Source organism: Lathyrus oleraceus, chromosome 6 (genome assembly GCF_024323335.1).
Source record: "Lathyrus oleraceus cultivar Zhongwan6 chromosome 6, CAAS_Psat_ZW6_1.0, whole genome shotgun sequence".
NCBI lineage: Eukaryota > Viridiplantae > Streptophyta > Magnoliopsida > Fabales > Fabaceae > Lathyrus > Lathyrus oleraceus.
Genome location: NC_066584.1, coordinates 7,945,324 through 7,965,775, shown reverse-complemented (window position 1 = coordinate 7,965,775; position 20,452 = coordinate 7,945,324). Strand labels below are relative to the sequence as shown.

The 20,452-nt window shown below is 34.2% G+C and overlaps 1 protein-coding gene across 1 annotated transcript; it reads left to right on the top strand.

Moving 5' to 3' along the window:
* The first annotated feature begins 660 nt into the window (after positions 1–660).
* Positions 661–1,928, top strand: LOC127091253 (cysteine-rich repeat secretory protein 38). Its single transcript, XM_051029835.1, has 2 exons — positions 661–1,616; positions 1,705–1,928. The coding sequence occupies exons 1-2, from the start codon at positions 746–748 to the stop codon at positions 1,785–1,787; spliced, it is 954 nt and encodes a 317-aa protein (XP_050885792.1). The 5' UTR covers positions 661–745; the 3' UTR covers positions 1,788–1,928.
* The last annotated feature ends 18,524 nt before the right edge of the window (positions 1,929–20,452 follow it).

Sequence of the window (20,452 nt, the reverse complement as noted above, 5' to 3'; positions counted from 1 at the left end):
ATAATATTAATTATAGAATAAAATTGGAAAAAATACATTAAAAACTAAATAAATTATTTATTTTGAAATACTATTTTATTTTAAATGAATCATTTATATGAGATTATATTATATGGGATAGAGGGAGTATATATTAAAAAAATGATTAGTTTAAAAATTAAGTTGAGAAAGATACTTATTTTGAAAAAAAAAAAAGATTTTAAGAGTGCAACTTTAACATACAATTAGGACCAGGATGGTAAAAAACCCATCGAACCAAAATAAAATTAAGATAAATATACAATGTTTTACAAACAAGTTTAGAATTAAAATAAATGGTAAATAAATTAAATTGAATCGAAAATAAAATATAAAATAATTAAAATTAAAATTAAAATTTTAAATAAAAAATTGAAAAAAAATAAGATTTTGATACTTAACAAATAGTTCAATTTAAAAAAAAAAAACTATTTTTTAAATAAATCAATTTCAAATTGGTATATCAAATCTGATTTGGGTCAATTCTAAAAATAAAACAAAAGAGTTAGATTAATTGTTTTAATTTGATTCAGTTCTGAAAAAATTAAAAAATTTAATTAATCTGTTTACTATAATTCGTTCTATTTTTTTTTATGTGAAGCATATATGTCCCATTCATTATTAAATATTGAAATTTGAGCTAGTAAGTTATAAATGCCCAAAGTCTATCAATAAAAGCTCATCCACTTCCAAAGCTTCAATATTCATCCATCTTATCTCTTATACAATGTCTTCATTTCTTTCTTCTCTCCTTCTCCTTCTCATTTTCATTTTCACTTTCACATCTCAACTCACCATAGCTAAATCATTCCAATCTTTTTGTGATAACCACAACGGTAACTACACAAACAACAGCACTTACCACACAAACCTCAAAACCCTTTTATCCACTCTCACTTCCAACACACAAATCAACTACGGTTTCTACAATTTCTCAAACGGCCAAAACACAAACAAAGTAAATGCTATCGGTCTCTGCAGAGGCGATGTTAAAAACCAAACCGATTGTCTTAGCTGTCTCAAAAATTCAAGTAATCTTCTAACCCAAAATTGTGAAAACCAAAAAGAGGCAATTGTTTGGTACGATGATGATAAATGCATGTTGCGTTTCTCAAACCGTTCAATCTTTGGGTTAATGGAAATTGGACCTGCTTACTTTGGATGGAATTTGAATAATTCAACAAATGAAGACGAGTTTAACGAAAAGGTGAAGAAACTGTTGGATGGTTTAAGAAACAAAGCTTCATCAGGGGACAGTAACCTTAAATATGCTGTTGGAAGTGACAAGATTGGTCCGAATAATAATGAAACATTATATGGTCTTGTTCAATGCACACCTGATTTGTCCAAAACATCTTGTGATGATTGTTTGGTTCAATCTATCAAAGAAATTCCAATTTGTTGTAACAATAAGATTGGGGGTAGAATTGTTAGACCTAGTTGTTATTTGAGATATGAAACCAATTCACACTTTTATCAAACAACAACATCAGATTCACCATCTTCATCACCGTCGCCATCACCACCGCCATCAGTGGTGCCACCAGTCTCAGCTCCTCCTCCGTTTGCACAAAACAATACATCACCTCAAGCTCAAGGTATTTATCATATGAAATATGTTTTTAGTATATCTTTCATGAATTTAATGTGTTACAATAGGTATTCATTGTGACTTTTTTTTTGCAGATAAGGGCAATACGTCAAGAAATGTGGTTCCTATAGTCCCGTTGATGTTGTTTCTATTGTGTTCAATGGTATCATCTTTTTGATGATCAATAATATGTAGGATTCTATTTGATAAATAATTTGAATGTACTATAATATGTATTTTGCATATGGAAGAAAAGTCAAGGAAATAATTTGAATTGTATGTTGGTGTGAATAAATAGAGGAGAACAATGTTATCCCTAGAGTTTTATAGTGAAAGTGTTACGGAAGATTTAGAAATAGCAGGTCTGGTTTTTTTAGATAGAGATTTTACACATATTTCTTTAAAAAAAAAATTTACACTTTCTTTTTTAACTTCTATCTTCATGTTTTACCTTAAAGGGTAGATTTATAACTTATTGAAAAGGTGGAGAATGTATTGCTAATTTTAATTTTAATAAAAGTTTTTTATTAATTATTATGTAATAAAAATTATACATAAATACAAGATATATACGCAATAAGCTTCGGTGCTATCTAAAACTTACTATCTTTTTAATTTTAAATTACATTTATTGTTCTAAGAAGCACAACATCGATATGCATATTCTTTGGACTCTTTGTAAACGATATATTGTTTCTGGTGCTAGGAAACAAAAAATGTCAGACAAATGATATGAAAAAGTATCTTGATTGTCGAAAGACGGTTTCTCACGTTTGATCATTTTATGCCTGACCCAAAGTAAAACCTCCAATCTTCAATCTCATCAATGGGGAAACATTAATCAAATTCATACATGCATGTTTCAATCCTACCCATCCTACACCAAACATTTTGTTAGGCGAAGTGTCAATCTCTCTTCCCGTAGGTCATTCGAGAAATTCATAAGAGTCTTTTTCTTCACATATATTCCCGTGCGCCTAAATATATTTATGATATCTCTAACAAAGTCATATCAATATTTGAAGCCTGAAATCTCCCTACAATGAATCGTATTTTCTTGAAATATATCCAAGCATGACTTGTGACAAATAAAGCAAACTTCATCAATAGGAAATAAGGGAATCATAAGATGATGTATAAGGATAACATGGTACTCTACCGGTGATATATGTTAGTTTAATCCATCCATATGAATAGGAAAGAGAAAATCCTTAGCACATGCTACTTTGCAAACAACCAAAAATTACTTTTTGTCTTAGGGTCATGTCAAAATTTATCTCCATGTCCAAAATAATTTTACTAAAAAGGGAACTCAACAAAACATGTTGTGCTTTAGGAGGGACATTGTCCTTGCGAGTAAAAATACTAAGGTCGAAATATAGAATCACAACATTCATTATAAGAAAAAAAATCATTGTGCACACTGAGGTTGCGATGGTTCAATTAGAACAACCATTTTACTTATTTTACGACGATCACCAAGGCAGTTTTTGACAACCTCCATTTGATTTTTCAAAAAATCATAACTATTTTGCCACGGTTATGTGCCCAACCTTCCTAAAATATAGGCTACGGCGGATGATAAAGTTGTTGTTCCTGAAATTTCATAACAAGTTTCACCCAATTGGGGGAGAGGGAAAATCCAACAACACTATTTGCGACGTTTTGTGCTCAACCTTCAGTAAATGGGTTACAACGGTTGGTCCCACAATTCCTTCACTAAATTGAAGAAAGGGGAAATACAATTCAGTTTTAGGGTTGCGACAATTGAGGAAACTGACATCCCTCTTGATCAACTTGAGGCTTAAAATGCAACAACAAGAGGTTGAATACATTGCAGCATCTGGTTGCAGGACTCAGATTATATGGATGAAAAGTTAGCTAGAAGATTATCAACTATATGAAAATAACATTCCTATTCTTTATGATAATCCTTCTGCATTTTGTTTATCAAATAGTCCTATTTTACACTCTAAAGCTAAACACATTGAAATCAAACATCATTTTATAAGAGATTATGTTCAGAAATGTGTGATCAATTTAAATTTATAAATATAGACCATCAATGAGTTAACATCTTTACAAAACTCCTTATCGAAGATAGATTTGTTTTTATTCTAAAAAAATTTTAAATAGAACTTTGCCCATAATAAAGCCAAATCTTTTCAATATGTGTAGAATCTGAAGAGTAAAATATGGCTCTGAGATATATTGACTCTAAACCAGCAAGCCCTCTGAAGTTAGAGAGGCTCTTTGGTCAAAAGGTCCAAAGTCAGAATCCTTCTGAGATTGTTTATCTTATGGACTTCGAGTTCTTAACATTAATGGTGATGAATCAAACATTTTTTGCATGGCTCTAAAGTAAGACAAATATTTTACGTTAAAGTCATTTGAACATTTGATGTGACCCATTGAGATAATATTTCTTAGTTCAAGAGAAAATCTCTTCACATTACCTCCCCTTGTCAGTTTGTGTGTGGTTTTAAAACATTTAATTTCTTTTTCAAAATAGTTTTATTAGATGTTTGTTAAAATCTCTTATTTTTGGTATTTTTCAATGTTCTGTAATAATATCTTATGAAAAGCATGCCACGTTGCATGTCTTGGTCCAAATGCTATTACTGCAGTATGCATTGGTATCTGTTGACTCTCGTATATTTAGGTCTCTACCTCCTCCTTCTTAAAACGTATTAACTCTTTTTTCCCTCTCTATTTAAACTCATCCTTAGCTCTTTTATTTTCATCTCATCTTACACTTGCTAAAATCACTTTCTAAAAGTTCCATCTTCCTTCATCTTTTTAAAATCTTAATGCCTTCAGCCCGTGGAGTTGCTTGCCCTCTTACCACTACTTTTAAAAAAATTGTTGACTTCAATGAATTCAAGAATCATGGTATTGATCTTCTAAGTCACGTTTGTTCCCAGAAGCAGGAGAATTACTTTAACATGCTTAATGTACTCATTTATCTTGTTCTCATAAGACAATTTTGGACGAATGTGTCCCTCTTGCAGCTTAGACAGGATACTTCATGAATTCAGTCTAATGTTTTTGGAATTTCCATCACTTTAACTTCGCTTTATTGCTAAGACAATCCTATGCAAATAGGTTTGGATTCATATAAGCATGTACCCAAGAACTAGTCCATTCCTTGAAGAAGTAACAGACAAGATCCTTGTCACCAATCATAATCTTGCTAGTGTCTCCTCTCTTCTTCCTAAGGCGAATATTTGGCACCAACTGTTGTTGTCAAATTTTCAGCCACATGAAAATGCTATGGAAACACTCACCTATGATGGCAAATATCTTATCTTCTTCATAGTCTCTATGGTCAAGGTTAACCTTCCCCTCACTATCTTCAACTTCTTGAGAAAAAATATTATTGTCTCTCACGAGGGAATATCTTCTCTCATTCCTTTTAGAAGAGTTCTTTCTGAACTTTTCCTTCAAGGACTTGTTGATAAAGTGCACAAAGTTGGGTTAACTAAGGCCATGGAGACTCACTGGAGTCTGAAGCTCGAAGTAGCTTAGGACAACTCTAGTGTTGAACTCTCTCCCCTATAGTTTCTTCTTTTCTTTTATTCTCATCTTCTTGTTTTTTACTTTTCTTTGTAATTTTTATTATGATTAATGAAACTTGTTTCTTTTTCTTTTCTCTTTTTTTTTACTCTGATTATTTTTACTTCTTGAATTGCTATTTTATATTTATTAATATTTTTTATTTATGACAAAGGGGGAGAAACTGAATATGATTTTGTTATATCTTATAACCATAAAATAATCCAAACAATGCTAAAATCAAGATGAACAACAACAAAAAATTTAGTCACTACTCAGGGGAAGCTTACAAACCTCACTCTGAAGAAACTAAGAAAATTTGTTAAGTATAAAACTAAAGGGGAGCTTACAAACATATCTCTGATGTTTTATAAATATGGTTATCCTAGTAAAAATTGTTAATCATAATACATGGATTTGTCATCCTCAAAAAGGGGAATATTGTTGGAACAAGTTTAGTTATACAACTATCCTTGAGTATTGATGATACCAAAGTTTAGAGAAAAAAATTGTACTTTAACTATTTTCCTAAGTGTGAAGAAAATATAAAACAGATTCTGACTCTGAAGACGTCCAGACTCTAAACCTAAGAATAACATTAAAAGCGCATTAGTCAACTCTGATTTGATAAGTTAACGTTTCTGAATAGAAACTATCCAAATAGACTCTGAAGTCTCATCAAGTTCTGAAGACAAATTTGGAACTCTACTCAAGCTTCATCAACTTGTATAAGAAGCCTCCGATTAGAAAGTTAAATCCAAAGGTCAACGACTAATTGAGTAATAAAGCAAATCTACTTTTCATGTAAAGTATTGTATTATGTACCAAAGAAATTTATCACATCCCATAATCCTCACCAATTATCTGCTGCAAGCGCCACTCTATTGTTGCAATATGAAGTGACCTTCATACAACTATTGCATTGAGGATATTCCAACTTCACCCTCCAGCGGATCTATTTCTTCCTATATAAAGAGGTCTTGGAAGTTTGGAAAGATAATAGATGAACTGATTTTGCATATACTCACAGATCATATGTGAAAGAGAAAAATAAAAAGAAGTGTTTCTCACACTCGTATACCTAGAATATTTTCTTTGAATATTTTTTTGAAGTGTAACTTTTGATTTAAACTTGTGTAGTCAAAATTCTCAAGTCATTGACAATTAATATTTGAGTTGTTTTCCTTGAGAGACTAGGGTATAGTCATAATTTCTCAAGAAATCTTAGGTTGTGTATCTTTGAGTTTGTTGTAATCATATTAATTATTGGATTAAATTCTTATTGAGAATGCAAAATAACTTAGGCGGGTGGACTGGACATGCCTTCGTTAACAGCGAACCAGGATAAAAATACTCGTGTTCCTATGTTTATCATTATTCATGTTGTTTGATATATTGGGTTGCTAAAGATTTTAGATTCAGAAACCCAATTCAAATCCATTTTTTTTTGTGTTTCTTACACCTTCATATCTTACTTTAAACATGTCAAATCGTTCATTTCTATGTGTTTCTCTTCCTTTGGTTTTAAACTTACTATAAAATTTAAAAGTCCCCATACAATACAATTTTCATATCAGTGCAATAACAATATTGTTTGGACTTAATCTACGATCAGAAGTATAATTTTTCAAATGAGATAGAAAATTATATATCAATGACATGATAAATAATGTTCAAAACTTCAAATCATTTAAGAGAGTAATCTCATTGAGATGAACTACTATTCTTCATATGCATCTAATTAAGAAAGGAACAACTATTCAAGAAAACATTAAAACTCCATTCTAATTGAAGCAAATTTCAGTTTACTTAAGTTTAAGATTGACTAACTATCCTAAACTCAATATCCTAAGACCTGGACTTTAGTTTGGATTCCCTATAGTTGTTGTAGTCACCAAATCAACATTGTTGGATTAAGCTCGGACGTCTCTTACTCAAAATTTCATTTTAAATCGTATTTAAAAATAAGATTATTGTACGTTATACTTGCAATTAGTGTAGGTATGAATAAACAAATAAGATTATTATTTATTTTTTGCAAACAATATTTACGAGGATCTAATCTAAATCTTAACAGTTCCAACATTTCCTCAAGCACTTTTTAATAAAACATTTCAACAAACATTTGATATGCATGCAACTGTGAGACTATAAGGGTCCAATCCAATACTCACATTAGTTACTTGATTCATGGAAATAATGGTTTTATAAAATCTGAACAGAAAGAATTTGTAGGAAATAATCACTTTTTCCCAACAAAAAAAAGCATTGATTCAATCTAATAACTATTAGAAGATTGAACTTACAGGATTGTTTAGGAGAACATCAAACAGTATCTGCAAAAAACAATGAACCACTGAAAAAACCCAGGTTATAGGTGTAGTGTTCTTGATCCACAAGGTCCACTACTTCAAAAAAACAATGAACCACTGAAAATAGTGTTGTCACTAATCAACCGAGACGTTCTATAATGAAGTTCATTATATTAGATTTCAATATACAACGCATAATGAAAGTCAGTTACAACAAAAAAATGAATCTTTTTTTAAGCAAGACCAATCGAGAATGGAATCTTAACAACACCAGCTGAAAAATAAGGGAAAACATGCACATAGCCAACCAAGAAATATAGCCTAAAGAAGCCAAAAAGTAAGGAGTCTTAACCTACTGTAGTAAGTAGTCTTCCATGTTATATTTAATCTCAAAATCCAACATAATTCAAACAGCAATTTCAGTTCATACCAATAAAACCAAACACAACAAGTTCTCAAACAAAAACACATTGTCATCTTACATCAATATGGCCACAGAAGAGAAGTGTTTTGTGGAAATGTTGTGTAGAAATAGTATAATTGTCGAAATGTCGAAGAAGTGTATCTCAACATAGATTTTAGACTTAGTTTTATTTTGTGTTTTTGCTAAGTTATGTTAGTTGGAGATTGTTTTGTGTGCAATCAATTTCAGTCTATAAATTAGGAGATATCCGAGATATCCTATCAGTGTAAACCAACAGTTACATAGAGAAAAAATTAAATAAACTTATGTTTGAAGGCAGAGAGAAACTCTACAGAAATATTCTCTTTCTTCCTCTTTTCTCTAAAACCCCAATTTCTCTTTTTTTCCCAATTTCATCTTTTATTTTCTTCTTTAATAATCGTTGCGCAGCGGAATCATCTTGCAATCAATGTGTGATTGATTCACTCGAGTGAAGAGTGAAGAACAAGAGGCGGAATCAATCTAAAAAGTTGATTCTTGTTAGTCAAGATTGATTCGGAATTCTCGAAGTTTTAGGTGTAATTCCAACATCTGGTATCTAGAGCACTGACTGTGTGATTCTTGGGAAGCATAGCGCGCTGAATCGTCCGAACGAGTATTTTCCGACAAGTCTTCCAATTTTTAATGGTAAGAATTATGATGATTGGTGTAAGCAAATGAAGAATGTCTTATGTTATCAAGATATATGTGGGATATTGTGAAGGAGTGGGTAACATCACTTGCATAAAACATGACAGATGAAGAAAAGGTTGCACACAACGAATTGAAGAAGAAAGATTATAAATCCCTCTTTCTAATTCATCAATGTGTGGATCCAGACAATTTTGAAAAGCTGAGGGATCTTGAATCAGGAAAAGAAGCATGAGAATTTTGGAGAAATCGTTTGGAGACGCTGAGAAGGTGAAAGATGTGAGGTTACAAACTCACAAAAGAACGTGTGAATTGATTCAAAAGGAAAAAAAATAAAAGCATGACTAATTTTTTCACTATACAACGAAACTGGTGAATGAAATCAAGGTATGTTGAGAAGTGTTGACATCAAGATCAGTTATTTCAAAGATCTTGAGTTCATTGAATCCAAAATTCGATCATGTGATAGTAGGCATAGAAGAATCAAAAGACTTGTCAACTTATGGGTTGGTATATGAATAATAGATGAAACAATAATGATAATAACTAAATGATAAGAAGGTGCTTGTAATTGTATATAAATGAAGGAAACAATTACAAGAGTATTAGCACGTAATTCAGATAACAAACTAATAGTGAAAGACTATCAATTCCCAAGTACACAATGCTCCCCAAGTCACTCACGGTGACCCCACAATTTTAACAGAATTCACATCTACCTATTATCTCTCACTATAACAACTTATATAGCCACACGCCCATGCACATCATGCATCAATCAACCACGTCATCATTCTATATTCCTTTTCCTTTCTTTCTTTTGTACACCATTCATATCTTTGGTTTGGACCCAATATCACGGCCCACCTCCGGATTCATGTTTCTATCAACACTCTTCTCCATAGAAACAACCTTGTCCTCAAGGCTAAAGTCTAGAAATTGACCATGCAAGAAAGCATCATATTCCCAAGTAACATCATCTAAAGACTTGTGTTTCTATTTGGTCAAACTTTGGTGCACAATCACACCCCCCTGCATAGTTACCCTGGAGCCCATCACCTGTTCGGGGTACACATCAACGACATCTGTTATTTCTATGTCTCCGGGGAGTTCACCTTGAACTTGATACTCTCTTATGGCTTTCTTCAGCAAAGATACATGAAGTACTGGATGAATACGATATTGTTCGGGAAGTTGCAATCTATATGCCACCTCTCCAATTTTTGCCAAATTTTTGAAAAAGGTCCATAAAAACGACCAGACAACTGTTGATTGATCCTCTTGACCATAAAATGTTGTATGTGATGGGGTAGTTTCAAAAGACACATTTCTATATAGAAAAAGACAAATCTCTCATCTTCTTGTTAGCATAGCTAGCCATATGGTCTTGAGCTAGTGAAAGATGTAATTTGAGTTGATTTAGAGCCTCATCTCGCTCACTTAATTTCATCACAACATCTTTCACCTTGGTCTCCTTGGTTAAAAACGACAAAAATACCAGGAGATTGTCTGCCATAAACCACTTCAAACGGAGTCTTGCCAATAGACACATGGTAAGTGGTGTTATACCAAAATTCGGCCCATGAAATCCAATTTGACCATGTGTTGGGCTGACCTAAAGCAAAACCTCTCAAATAGCTCTCCAAACACCGATTTATGACTTTTGTTTTCCCATCAATTTCTGGATAGTATGTTGAACTCATCTGCAATTTCGTATTAGACAATAGGAAACGATCTGGAGGGGGTGAATAGATCCCCAAGTTAAAAAATTTAACAAAAATTGTTTTGAAAAAGTTTAACGACTAGTGGAAGTAACCCGAATCGAATAATCTAAATTGAACCGCTATCGAAAAGTTCATATATACGTTTATAGAATCTAAGTATGCTAATAAGAACAAATTTGATCAAAATACTTTCAATCACAATCAATTGAATGCTAGACTAAAAGTAAGGTTTATTCCCAATGACAAAATACACAAAAAAATACACAAAAGTAAGGTATATTTTATTTAATTTTATTATAATGAATTTTAAATAAACATAAATTTTTAACTATCTACGTTCATATTTGATATGTCGAAGGAATATTATCTATATTTTATATTTAATGTTATAATATAAAATTGCGATTGTACTCTTAAGAAATTAAAATGCAAATATTAAATAATATTCTTAACTTATATATTTTAAAACAATGATAAAATAAAATTAAATATATATTTAGTTAATTTAAAATTTTAAAATAGGTATAAAAGTTCTAAGTGAAAATAATTAAGACAAATATATAGAGATGAAACAAATTAATCTAATGTAATTATACATTATTTTAAAACTAAGTGAAAATTTTTTTAACTAAGTTTTAGTAATTTATTAATCTACTGTAAGTATACACGGTATATTAAATATATGATGAAACAAACTAATATGAAGGCTCTGTGGTGTAGTGGTAATGTTTTTTTCTCTTGATGAGAAGGTTATGTGTTCGATTTTTGTTGGCTGCAAAATTTAATTTTCTTTTCACAAGCAACACACCTAGGCGCCTGATGCATTGACGCCTCCTTTTGGAGGCCCATGCAGGAGGCTGACTCTGAAGATGTCCAGACTCTAAACCTAAGAATAACATTAAAAATGCAGTAGTCAGAAGACAAATTTGGAACTCTACTCAAGCTTCATCAACTTGTATAAGAAGCCTCCGATTATAAAGTTAAATCCAAAGGTCAACGACTAATCGAGTATAAAAGCAAATCTACTTGTCCCATCATCCTCACCAATTATCTGCTAAAGTTAAATCCAAAGGTCAACGACTAATCGAGTATAAAAGCAAATCTACTTGTCCCATCATCCTCACCAATTATCTGCTGCAAGCGCCACTCTATTGTTGCAATATGAAGTGACCTTCATACAACTATTGCATTGAGGATATTCCAACTTCACCCTCCAACGCATCTATTTCTTCCTATATAAAGAGGTCTTGGAAGTTTGGAAAGATAATAGATGAACTGATTTTGCATGTACTCACAGATCATATGTGAGAGTTTGTTGTAATCATATTAATTATTGGATTAAATTCTTATTGAGAATGCAAAATCACTTAGACGGATGGACTGGACGTGCCTTTGTTAACATCGAACCGGGATAAAAATACTGGTGTTCCTATGTTTATCATTATTTCAGTTGTTTGATATATTGGGTTGCTAAAGATTTTAGATTCAGAAACCCAATTCAAATCCATTTTTTTGTGTTTCTTGCACCTTCATATCTTACTTTAAACATGTCAAACCATTCATTTGTACGTGCTTCTCTTCCTTTGATTTTAATCTTACTATAAAATTTGAAAGTTTCCCATACAATACAATTATTCGTATCGCTGCAGTAACAACATTGTTTGGACTTAATCTATGATCAGAAGTATAATTTTTCAAATGAGATAATAATGTTCAAAACTTCAAATCATTTAAGAGAGTAATCTCATTGACATGAACTACTATTCTTCATATGCATCTAATTAAGAAAGGAACGACTTTTCAAGAAAACATTAAAACTCCATTCTAATTGAAGCAAATTTCAGTTTACTTAAGTTTAAGATTGACTAACTATCCTAAACTCAATATCCTAAGACCTGGACTTTAGTTTGGATTCCCTATAGTTGTTGTAGTCACCAAATCAACAATGTTGGATTAAGCTCAGACGTCCCTTACTCAAAATTTCATTTTAAATCGTATTTAAAAAATCTGCTACATGAAAAGTCTATCTTAATCGATCGGTAATAATTTATTGTCCGCGACAGCTGCATACTACTATGTATAGGGAATCCAAATCCAAACCAATGTATAGAAAGAGTATCTTGGAATTGCAAATGTTAATGTAGTTTCAGTAAGTTACCAAGTAAATCCAATCATATTCTGCATAAATGGTTTTCATTTACCAAAAGCCAACAACACTAACCAAAGTTCCAAAATGAACATAAATTGGGATTTTTTTTCCTGGCTAGTCCCTTTTTTGATTTTTTATTTCCAATATATCCTATTTTGAAAATAGATTTTCAGAATGTCCATTCCATTCATCCAATGGATGAACGAGTTGCTGAAGACATTTTTTTGTTGTGTAGATTCGGCCAATGGTTGACCGAGTTATTGAAGGAACGAATTTTATTTTTTTAAAATTTAAATACATTTTTAGAATTATTAATAAATGTTTTTGAATAGTGAAAGGTGATCAAGGAATTGTGAGGAAATGTTATAAAGATAGTAAGACCTAAAAGGAGGAGTCATGCTGACGAGTCAATCAAAGATCACCAATTAAAAGTTAACCTAGTCGATATCGGCCCGAGAGAAGAGTTACTTGAGACCAGCTAATAAATAGGGAAAGTACATGAAAGATACAGAATGGCGTCCAATCATCTCACACAACTCAAGTTGGTACCATTCAGATGTCAAAAGATGAAGACGGAAGGATCATAGTCAATTTAAACATAGATCATCACCTTCTCATACATGACCTATTAAGTACACCATAGAGGTTTTATAAACAGGTACCGGATATTGCAAGCTCAATGCTTATGGTAGTTGGACAACAAAGGTTTCTAGTAGGGGCTATCGATCACTTCACCAGATGGGAGGCATCGGTTACAATGAACAAAATCATACTGTCTAGGATAAGTAGAGAGCAAGACAAAATCAGAAAGGTACAAACTGAGAACATATATGAAAATAGGTGGCCCTACCACATTATATCGCATTTGACTACTTTGGAGAATCATTTAGCAATGATTGTCCAGGCTAATATAACAAGACCGATCATGATAAACATACCGATTTGGAACGTCATACTTGGAATGAAGAGGTTAGCTCGGTAAGCCTAGCTAATTTGGCAGCCACACAAGAAATTACCAGGAGGATCTATATCAAAGTTAGGTAAAGGGAATGTTATAGAGAAGGTCTGATGATAATGAAGGTGGTGGATGTTAGGAAAAAAGATGGGCTGGTTCCGAATAAGGAAGGGTCATTTCGTATCAACCAGAGGATGAACAAGGAGGCTTACAAGTTGGAAGATATATAAGGTATTGAAATATTTGGGATCTGGAATATAATTAGTCTTGAGTTTTGTTATAACTAGTTTATGTAATAAATATCATAAATAAAACTACGGGAATGCACTATTTTCCCTTGCATGAGCAAGGGTTTTTAATGAGGAACCTATAGTTAAAGAAAATGTACGGTGTAAAGCATGTAAAATAGGTCCTAGGACATAATCGGTTTTGGCCGAGCTAAGTAAATTTAAACCTCTGGTCTAACTGAAGTCCAAACAACTTGAATCCTCTGGCATAATCGACTTTGGTCGGGCTAAGTAAATTTAAACCTCTGGCCTAAATAGAGTCCAGGAAACTTGAAGCCTCTGGCATAATAGGCTTCGTCCGGGTAACGTTTAATAAAACCTCTGGTCTAACTGAAGTCCAAGCGACTTGAAACCTCTGGCATAATCGGCTTCAGCCAGGCTAAGTAAATTAAAACCTCTAGCCTAAATGAAGTCCAGGCAACTTGAAGCCTCTGGTATAATCGGCTTCGGTTGGGCTAAGTAAATTTAAACCTATGGCCTAAATGAAGTCCAGGAAACTTGAAGCCTCTGGCATAATCGGCTTCGGTCGGGTAACATTTAATAAAACCTCTGGCCTAACTGAAGTCCAAGCAACTTGAAGCCTCTGGCATAATCGGCTTCGGCCAGGCTAAGTAAATTTAAACCTCTGGCCTAAATGAAGTCTAGGAAACTTGAAGCCTCTCACATAATCACCTTCGGCTCTGGCCTAACTGAAGCCCAAGCAACTTAAAGCCTCTAGTATAATCGGCTTCGATCAGGCTAAGTAAGTTAACAAACCTCTAACTCTAAGCGGTGTGGTTAACTTATCATTTGCCAAATGTCTGACATGATTTACTTGGAACTAGTCGGTTTGTGCTTGAGAATTAGTAAGATACTTAAAAACATTAAGGACCGACTCATTAGGGATTCAAACCCATATGGTAAGAGTTTCATCCAAAAGACAAGATGACTTGCTTAAAGTCGACCAATTTATCTCGTTTTAAGGTGAACAAATAAATTTCCATCTATAAGGTAAAACACTCGTAGGCGATCATAATTTTAAAATAGATAAGCGTGGAGGTAGTAAAGGTGGAATGGCGATTAGCCGAAACCCATAAGGGCTCTTCGATATATATATATATATATATATATATATATATATATATATATATATATAGAGAGAGAGAGAGAGAGAGAGAGAGAGAGAGCTTGCTAAGCTCTACATTAATCATGGGTCGAGGTCTCATTAGGGATCTCTGAATTCTCCATATCTAGAACGTACAGAGTTCTAGGACATCAACAAGATAAGATCCCGTTGGGGCTTCCCAATTTCTCTGTCTGACTACACTATAGACAATCCGCTATTTTCTTTAATCGAAATTTTACATGCGCTCTCTGATTATTCTACATCACAAGCCCGACAGGGTCCTCCGAAATATTTAAAATCATAGGTCGTCGTAGGGTGAAATATTTTTTCGTGCTCGACAAGGTTGCGGACCCATCAATCTAAATGTTACAAGTAATTCATGACATGCATACATACCCCTTAAAACTTCCTACTAGTTTATCAAAACAGAAATGCATAAATTAGCTCCTAAAAAGCTTTGGAATAAGTCATACATTCATAAAACTTACTAAGCACTTAGAGCTTCCGTAAAAACCATCTCATAAAAACAATTGTAAAGATAAGGTCAATCATTAAACATCGAACAAAATATTAAATGGAATGGTGCAGGGCATAACAGGACCCAAATACAAAACGAAAAGGAAAAACCAACTTTCCTGAAAATATTACAAAATGGATGACTGAAAACTACTCTTCATCCTTATCCTCACCCCCAGATTTAGGGTTACTGACAACAACACACTCTTCCTGGAGTGGATCGTCAGTGGGAGAGGGCTTAACTTCTTCCATATCCACAAGATGACCATTAATCACAACTTTGAAGAAGTCCATCTCGGACAAGTGAAAATAGGTATAAAGACATAAGGCTTGAGCCTTTTCCCTATCAAAGGCATCATCGTCTGCGTTGAGAACGTCAATTTGGTCTTTTTGCAAAGAACTTTGCAATTGGACATTTTGAAACTTGAAGTGATTTCATTTCCTCTGACTGTTTGTTGATAATGGATTTCAACTCCTACTTAATAGCCTTCGATTTCCCCCTTCTGGTCTTCTCCTCAAATAATTGCTTCTCCAGGTCGGATAGTTTAACCGATTTCGCTTTTTGTTGCTCCTTCAGTTGATTGATCTCTTGGTTCAGTTTTATCTCGTTTTGTTTGCAGTCATCCCCGACTTCAAACAGCCTACGGGTTAAAACAACACAGTTCATCATATAAGAACTGATGTTTTGGGTTAATTTTTGTTGCCATATGGTCTTTACCGTGTTCACGGCTTTCGTGTCATTCAGATGATCGTAAAGGAATTTTAATCCATCAATTTGAATTCATTGGATGATTTGGTTTGATCACTCCCACCAGTCTCACACATCAAAGATGAAATTTCCCAATCGGCCCTGCAGACTTCGTCACCTCATCAAAAGTCGTCCCTAAGTTAAGGTTTCTATCCTACTTGCATAAGCAAGCCTATCCTAACCAGGAAAGGAGCAAGCACACAAGCATACAAGCATATAAGCATACATCAAATGAGAACAAGCATCTCAAACAAGCATGTCAATCAGATATCCACATAGCACGCACTATAACCAAACAAGGGGCTCACACAATAGGTTTGACTGCCTCAGCAAGTCATCTGTACGGGCTGTGTTGGCTCTTAACCTTGCCATTGCGAGGCTAAGGTGAAGCAGATGAAAGGATGAAGTGAGGATAAGACCTCACAGCTCTTATCCCTGACCAGGGAGAGCTTCTGACAAACGAGCATGGGTCCAGAATGGGGGAACCCTTCTATACTCAAAGACACTGACACAATGTGCACTGCACAGGATCTTGGGCTTATGATCTCAATGCTACAACCATGTAATGGGAGCAAGGAGAAGACTCACAGAATAGTGGGGGATAGATGTCATATCCCTACCTTCCACCAATTGCCTTATTTAAAGGACTTTTCCTGCTTGGGACAAATGTAAACACACACAAGCATCGCCTCTTAAGGAGGACTTCAGACAGTTGCCTGGCCAAGTAACAGGCCAGGTCTTCCAGACTACATGAAGTTAGGAAGTTATACCTCAATGCAAGTTGCTTAAGCAAAGCAAAGCAAAAGTTCACAAGGAACTGAGCAACTAAAAGTACCTGGAAACAGTCAAGCACAGTTAGTACTCAGACAGACAAAAAATGAACAGCAAGTATTAATCAGTCAGACTATACAAACTAATGCACAACAAAGGCAAGCTATGAGATCAAGCCCAAACTTCACAACCTACAAAACAAAGTTATGTTAGTGTACAAACATCAAACAACATCAATTGAATTGACTTGGATCATTCTCCATAAGCATTGCACCTTTTCATCCTGAAAACTCAATCAAATGTTAGAAACTAGACCACTAGGCCAAGCCTAGGGTCCAAAGGCAAGAAAAATTCCTAAACAGCAAGGGATATCCAACCAAACTCAAATTAATGTCAAACAAAAGCCAACACAATTAATCCCATGTCCATATCATTCATCATGTTCCTTTTATGCACAAAACAATCCAAACTAGTTCAAATGGAACACCAAACATCCAAACAGAACTATTGCATTCAATTCCATATCAAAACAATTCCAAAAATACTCAAATAATTTACACCTAAACAGGACATAATCAAGGTCTAGCATATCAAATTTCAGCTTAATTGGTCAAAGGAAACCATGTCAATGAAAATCAACAAAAACAGACACAATTATATGCTCCAAACCACAACATCCACACATGCATTCACTTCAAAAAATCATAAGTCAATGAAAACAGTAAAGAAATGAGTGGGACCAAAACAGGGATGTCACATCATGTGTCTACAACTATCATACCAAATTTCATGATCATTCAATACCATATGAGCATTTCACACAAGATCTACCAACCTATGTCATACAAGCTTGCATATTTGACCAACAGAGATGAAAAATAGCAATCAAATTGAAAATGCCACATAAAATTCCACAAAAATTCACATAGCATCTTAACATGTTAATGAACATCCATGCAAAATTTCATTCCATTCTAACAAGTCTAGACCATTCAAATAAATCCAGCAAGTTGACACAATGAGGTGTGACACAAATTGTCACACCTGGATTCCAAAATTCACAACTCAAACACCAGGAATCCAAAATTCATGAAATTTACATGTAAATCACCATTAGCCAGTCCACAATCACCACAAAAATTTTCAAGCATTTATTTGTAACCATGAGCATTTCACAATCAAAATGGCACAATGTATCAAAATGGCACACATGTTAATCAACCCTAGGTCAAACCTAATTTCTACCAAGCACTACTTCAATCAATAGGTCAATAAAATTCTACAGTCAATTAGGAAGTCAACACAAAAATCCACATATTTTTCTGATTTTTTATGAATTTTTGGTGAATTTTTAAAAGTGATTATGAATTTTTAAGAATTTTTTAGAATTAATATAATTTAAATGAATTAACCAGTGGCAGAGTAAATAACACATTTCATCACCCAAATCAGATTACACATTCAGCAACGGCAATATATACTCAATCATACTCAACATCAACACAACACACAATACACGTATAATACTGGAATACATCCATTCATATTATACGCCATACACATATTATGCAATGAGACTCCATGCATGCGGTACCGACTATTTGTGAACATATAGTTCACCTCACCGTCCAAATCCAGGCACGGCTACCAAGCCCACTAGTCCCACTCATTTGAGACCTAGTGACTCACTCACTAATTCCTCACCATGGGAATTAGCTACCACCCCAAATGGGCCATGCTATGCACGCTAATCACCTAGCATGCAAACATCAACAACAGTCCAAAATGACTAACTCACTAATTCCTCACCATGGGAATTAGCTACCACCATAAAGGCCACAATATGCATGCTAATCATCTAGCAATGCAACATCAACAACAAAATCCACAATGGACATATGCTCACACTCTAAGTCATACAACAGTCCATTCACAATTGCATACATAACATGTACATTCACAACATTATGCATACCATCAAACATCATCAACACATGTATCAAAACATCATATCATGTCAAATAATTAACCACAGTATTAGCACACTCTACTAATACCTATACTGCTCAAAATAGCGGGAATTAATCCCTATCACATCATACGCCACTATAGGCCAAACATCAATTATGTACACAACATTAAAATGTCAATTTTCTCACTTTTCAACAGTGTTAACCGGTTAACGCCCTGGGTTAACCGGTTAACGCAGTACAACCACACTTCCTGCCCAAAACTTAACAGTGTTAACCGGTTAACGCCCTGGCTTAACCGGTTAACGCAGGCAAAACAGCACTAATTTCACAGTTCGCAACAGTGTTAACCGGTTAACACCCTGGGTTAACCGGTTAACGCAGACAAAACAGCAGTTCCTGCGCTAACACAAAGCAGAATGCAGAATTCTCCGCATTTTCCGCCGTTGGAGGACTTCCGGACCTCCGATTCCAATTCCGTAAAAAGCTATACGTTAGGGAAATTACAACACACTCAATTACAGGTTCAATTTCAGTTTTTACACAACATATCCATCACAATTTTCAGCATTCAACAATCCCAATTAGGGTCAATTCAACGGTTTATCACTACCCATTACATGCTAACCCATAATACCCATTAAACGACGATAAACCCCCCTTACCTGAATTAATCCGGCGAATCTTAAAGCTTCAGCTCTTCCCTTCTTCAACCTCCTTCCTCTTGCTCTGCCTCTTGCCCTTTCTCCACTTTCTCAATCGCTTCTCTGTTTCACGTGAAAACTTTCTTTTTACCAAATGGAACTCTTTTCTTATTTCCCACTTATATATATTTTCCAATAATTATTATTCCAATAATAATAATAATAATCCAATAATTCCAATTATTTAATTAAATTAATAAATATAATATTAACTTAAATTAAATAATTATCTTATTTTAATCGGGGTGTTACAACTCTCCCCCACTAAAAGAGTTTTCGTCCTCGAAAACATACCTCAAGCGAATAACTCCGGATAAGACTCTTTCATCTGACTCTCAAGTTCCCAAGTCACATTGCCACCTGCTGGTCCTCCCCAAGCTACCTTCACCAAAACAATCTCTTTACCCCGCAATTGCTTCAACTCTCGATCCTCGATCCTCATAGGTGATGTTTCAACAGTCAGGTTATCTCTCACCTGTACATCATCGACTTGGACCACATGCGACGGATCATGAATGTACCTCCTCAACTGAGACACATGGAAAACCTCATGCAAATTCGCAAGTGACGGCGGTAAAGCGATACGATAGGCTACCTCCCCTATCTTCTCCAAAATCTGATAAGGACCAATAAATCGAGGTGTCAACTTCTTCGACTTCAAAGCTCGACCAACCCCAGTTATCGGAGTAACACGAAGAAACACATGATCTCCCTCTTGGAACTCAAGTGACTTCCTCCGCTTGTCATGATAACTCTTTTGACGACTCTGAGCAATCTTCATCTTCTCCTGAATCATTTTATTTTTTTTCCGTAGTCTGTTGAACAATCTCCGGTCCAACCACAGCACTCTCACCGGACTCATACCAACATAAAGGTGTCTGACATCTCCTACCATACAAAGCTTCAAACGGTGCCATACCAATGCTCGAGTGAAAACTATTGTTGTAGGTAAAC

Coding starts and splice junctions, on each gene's coding strand:
- LOC127091253 (XM_051029835.1), top strand. CDS start 746: ATGTCTTCATTTCTTTCTTCTCTCCTTCTCCTTCTCATTTTCATTTTC. Junction 1,617..1,704: donor TACATCACCTCAAGCTCAAG/GTATTTATCATA, acceptor TTTTTTTTGCAG/ATAAGGGCAATACGTCAAGA.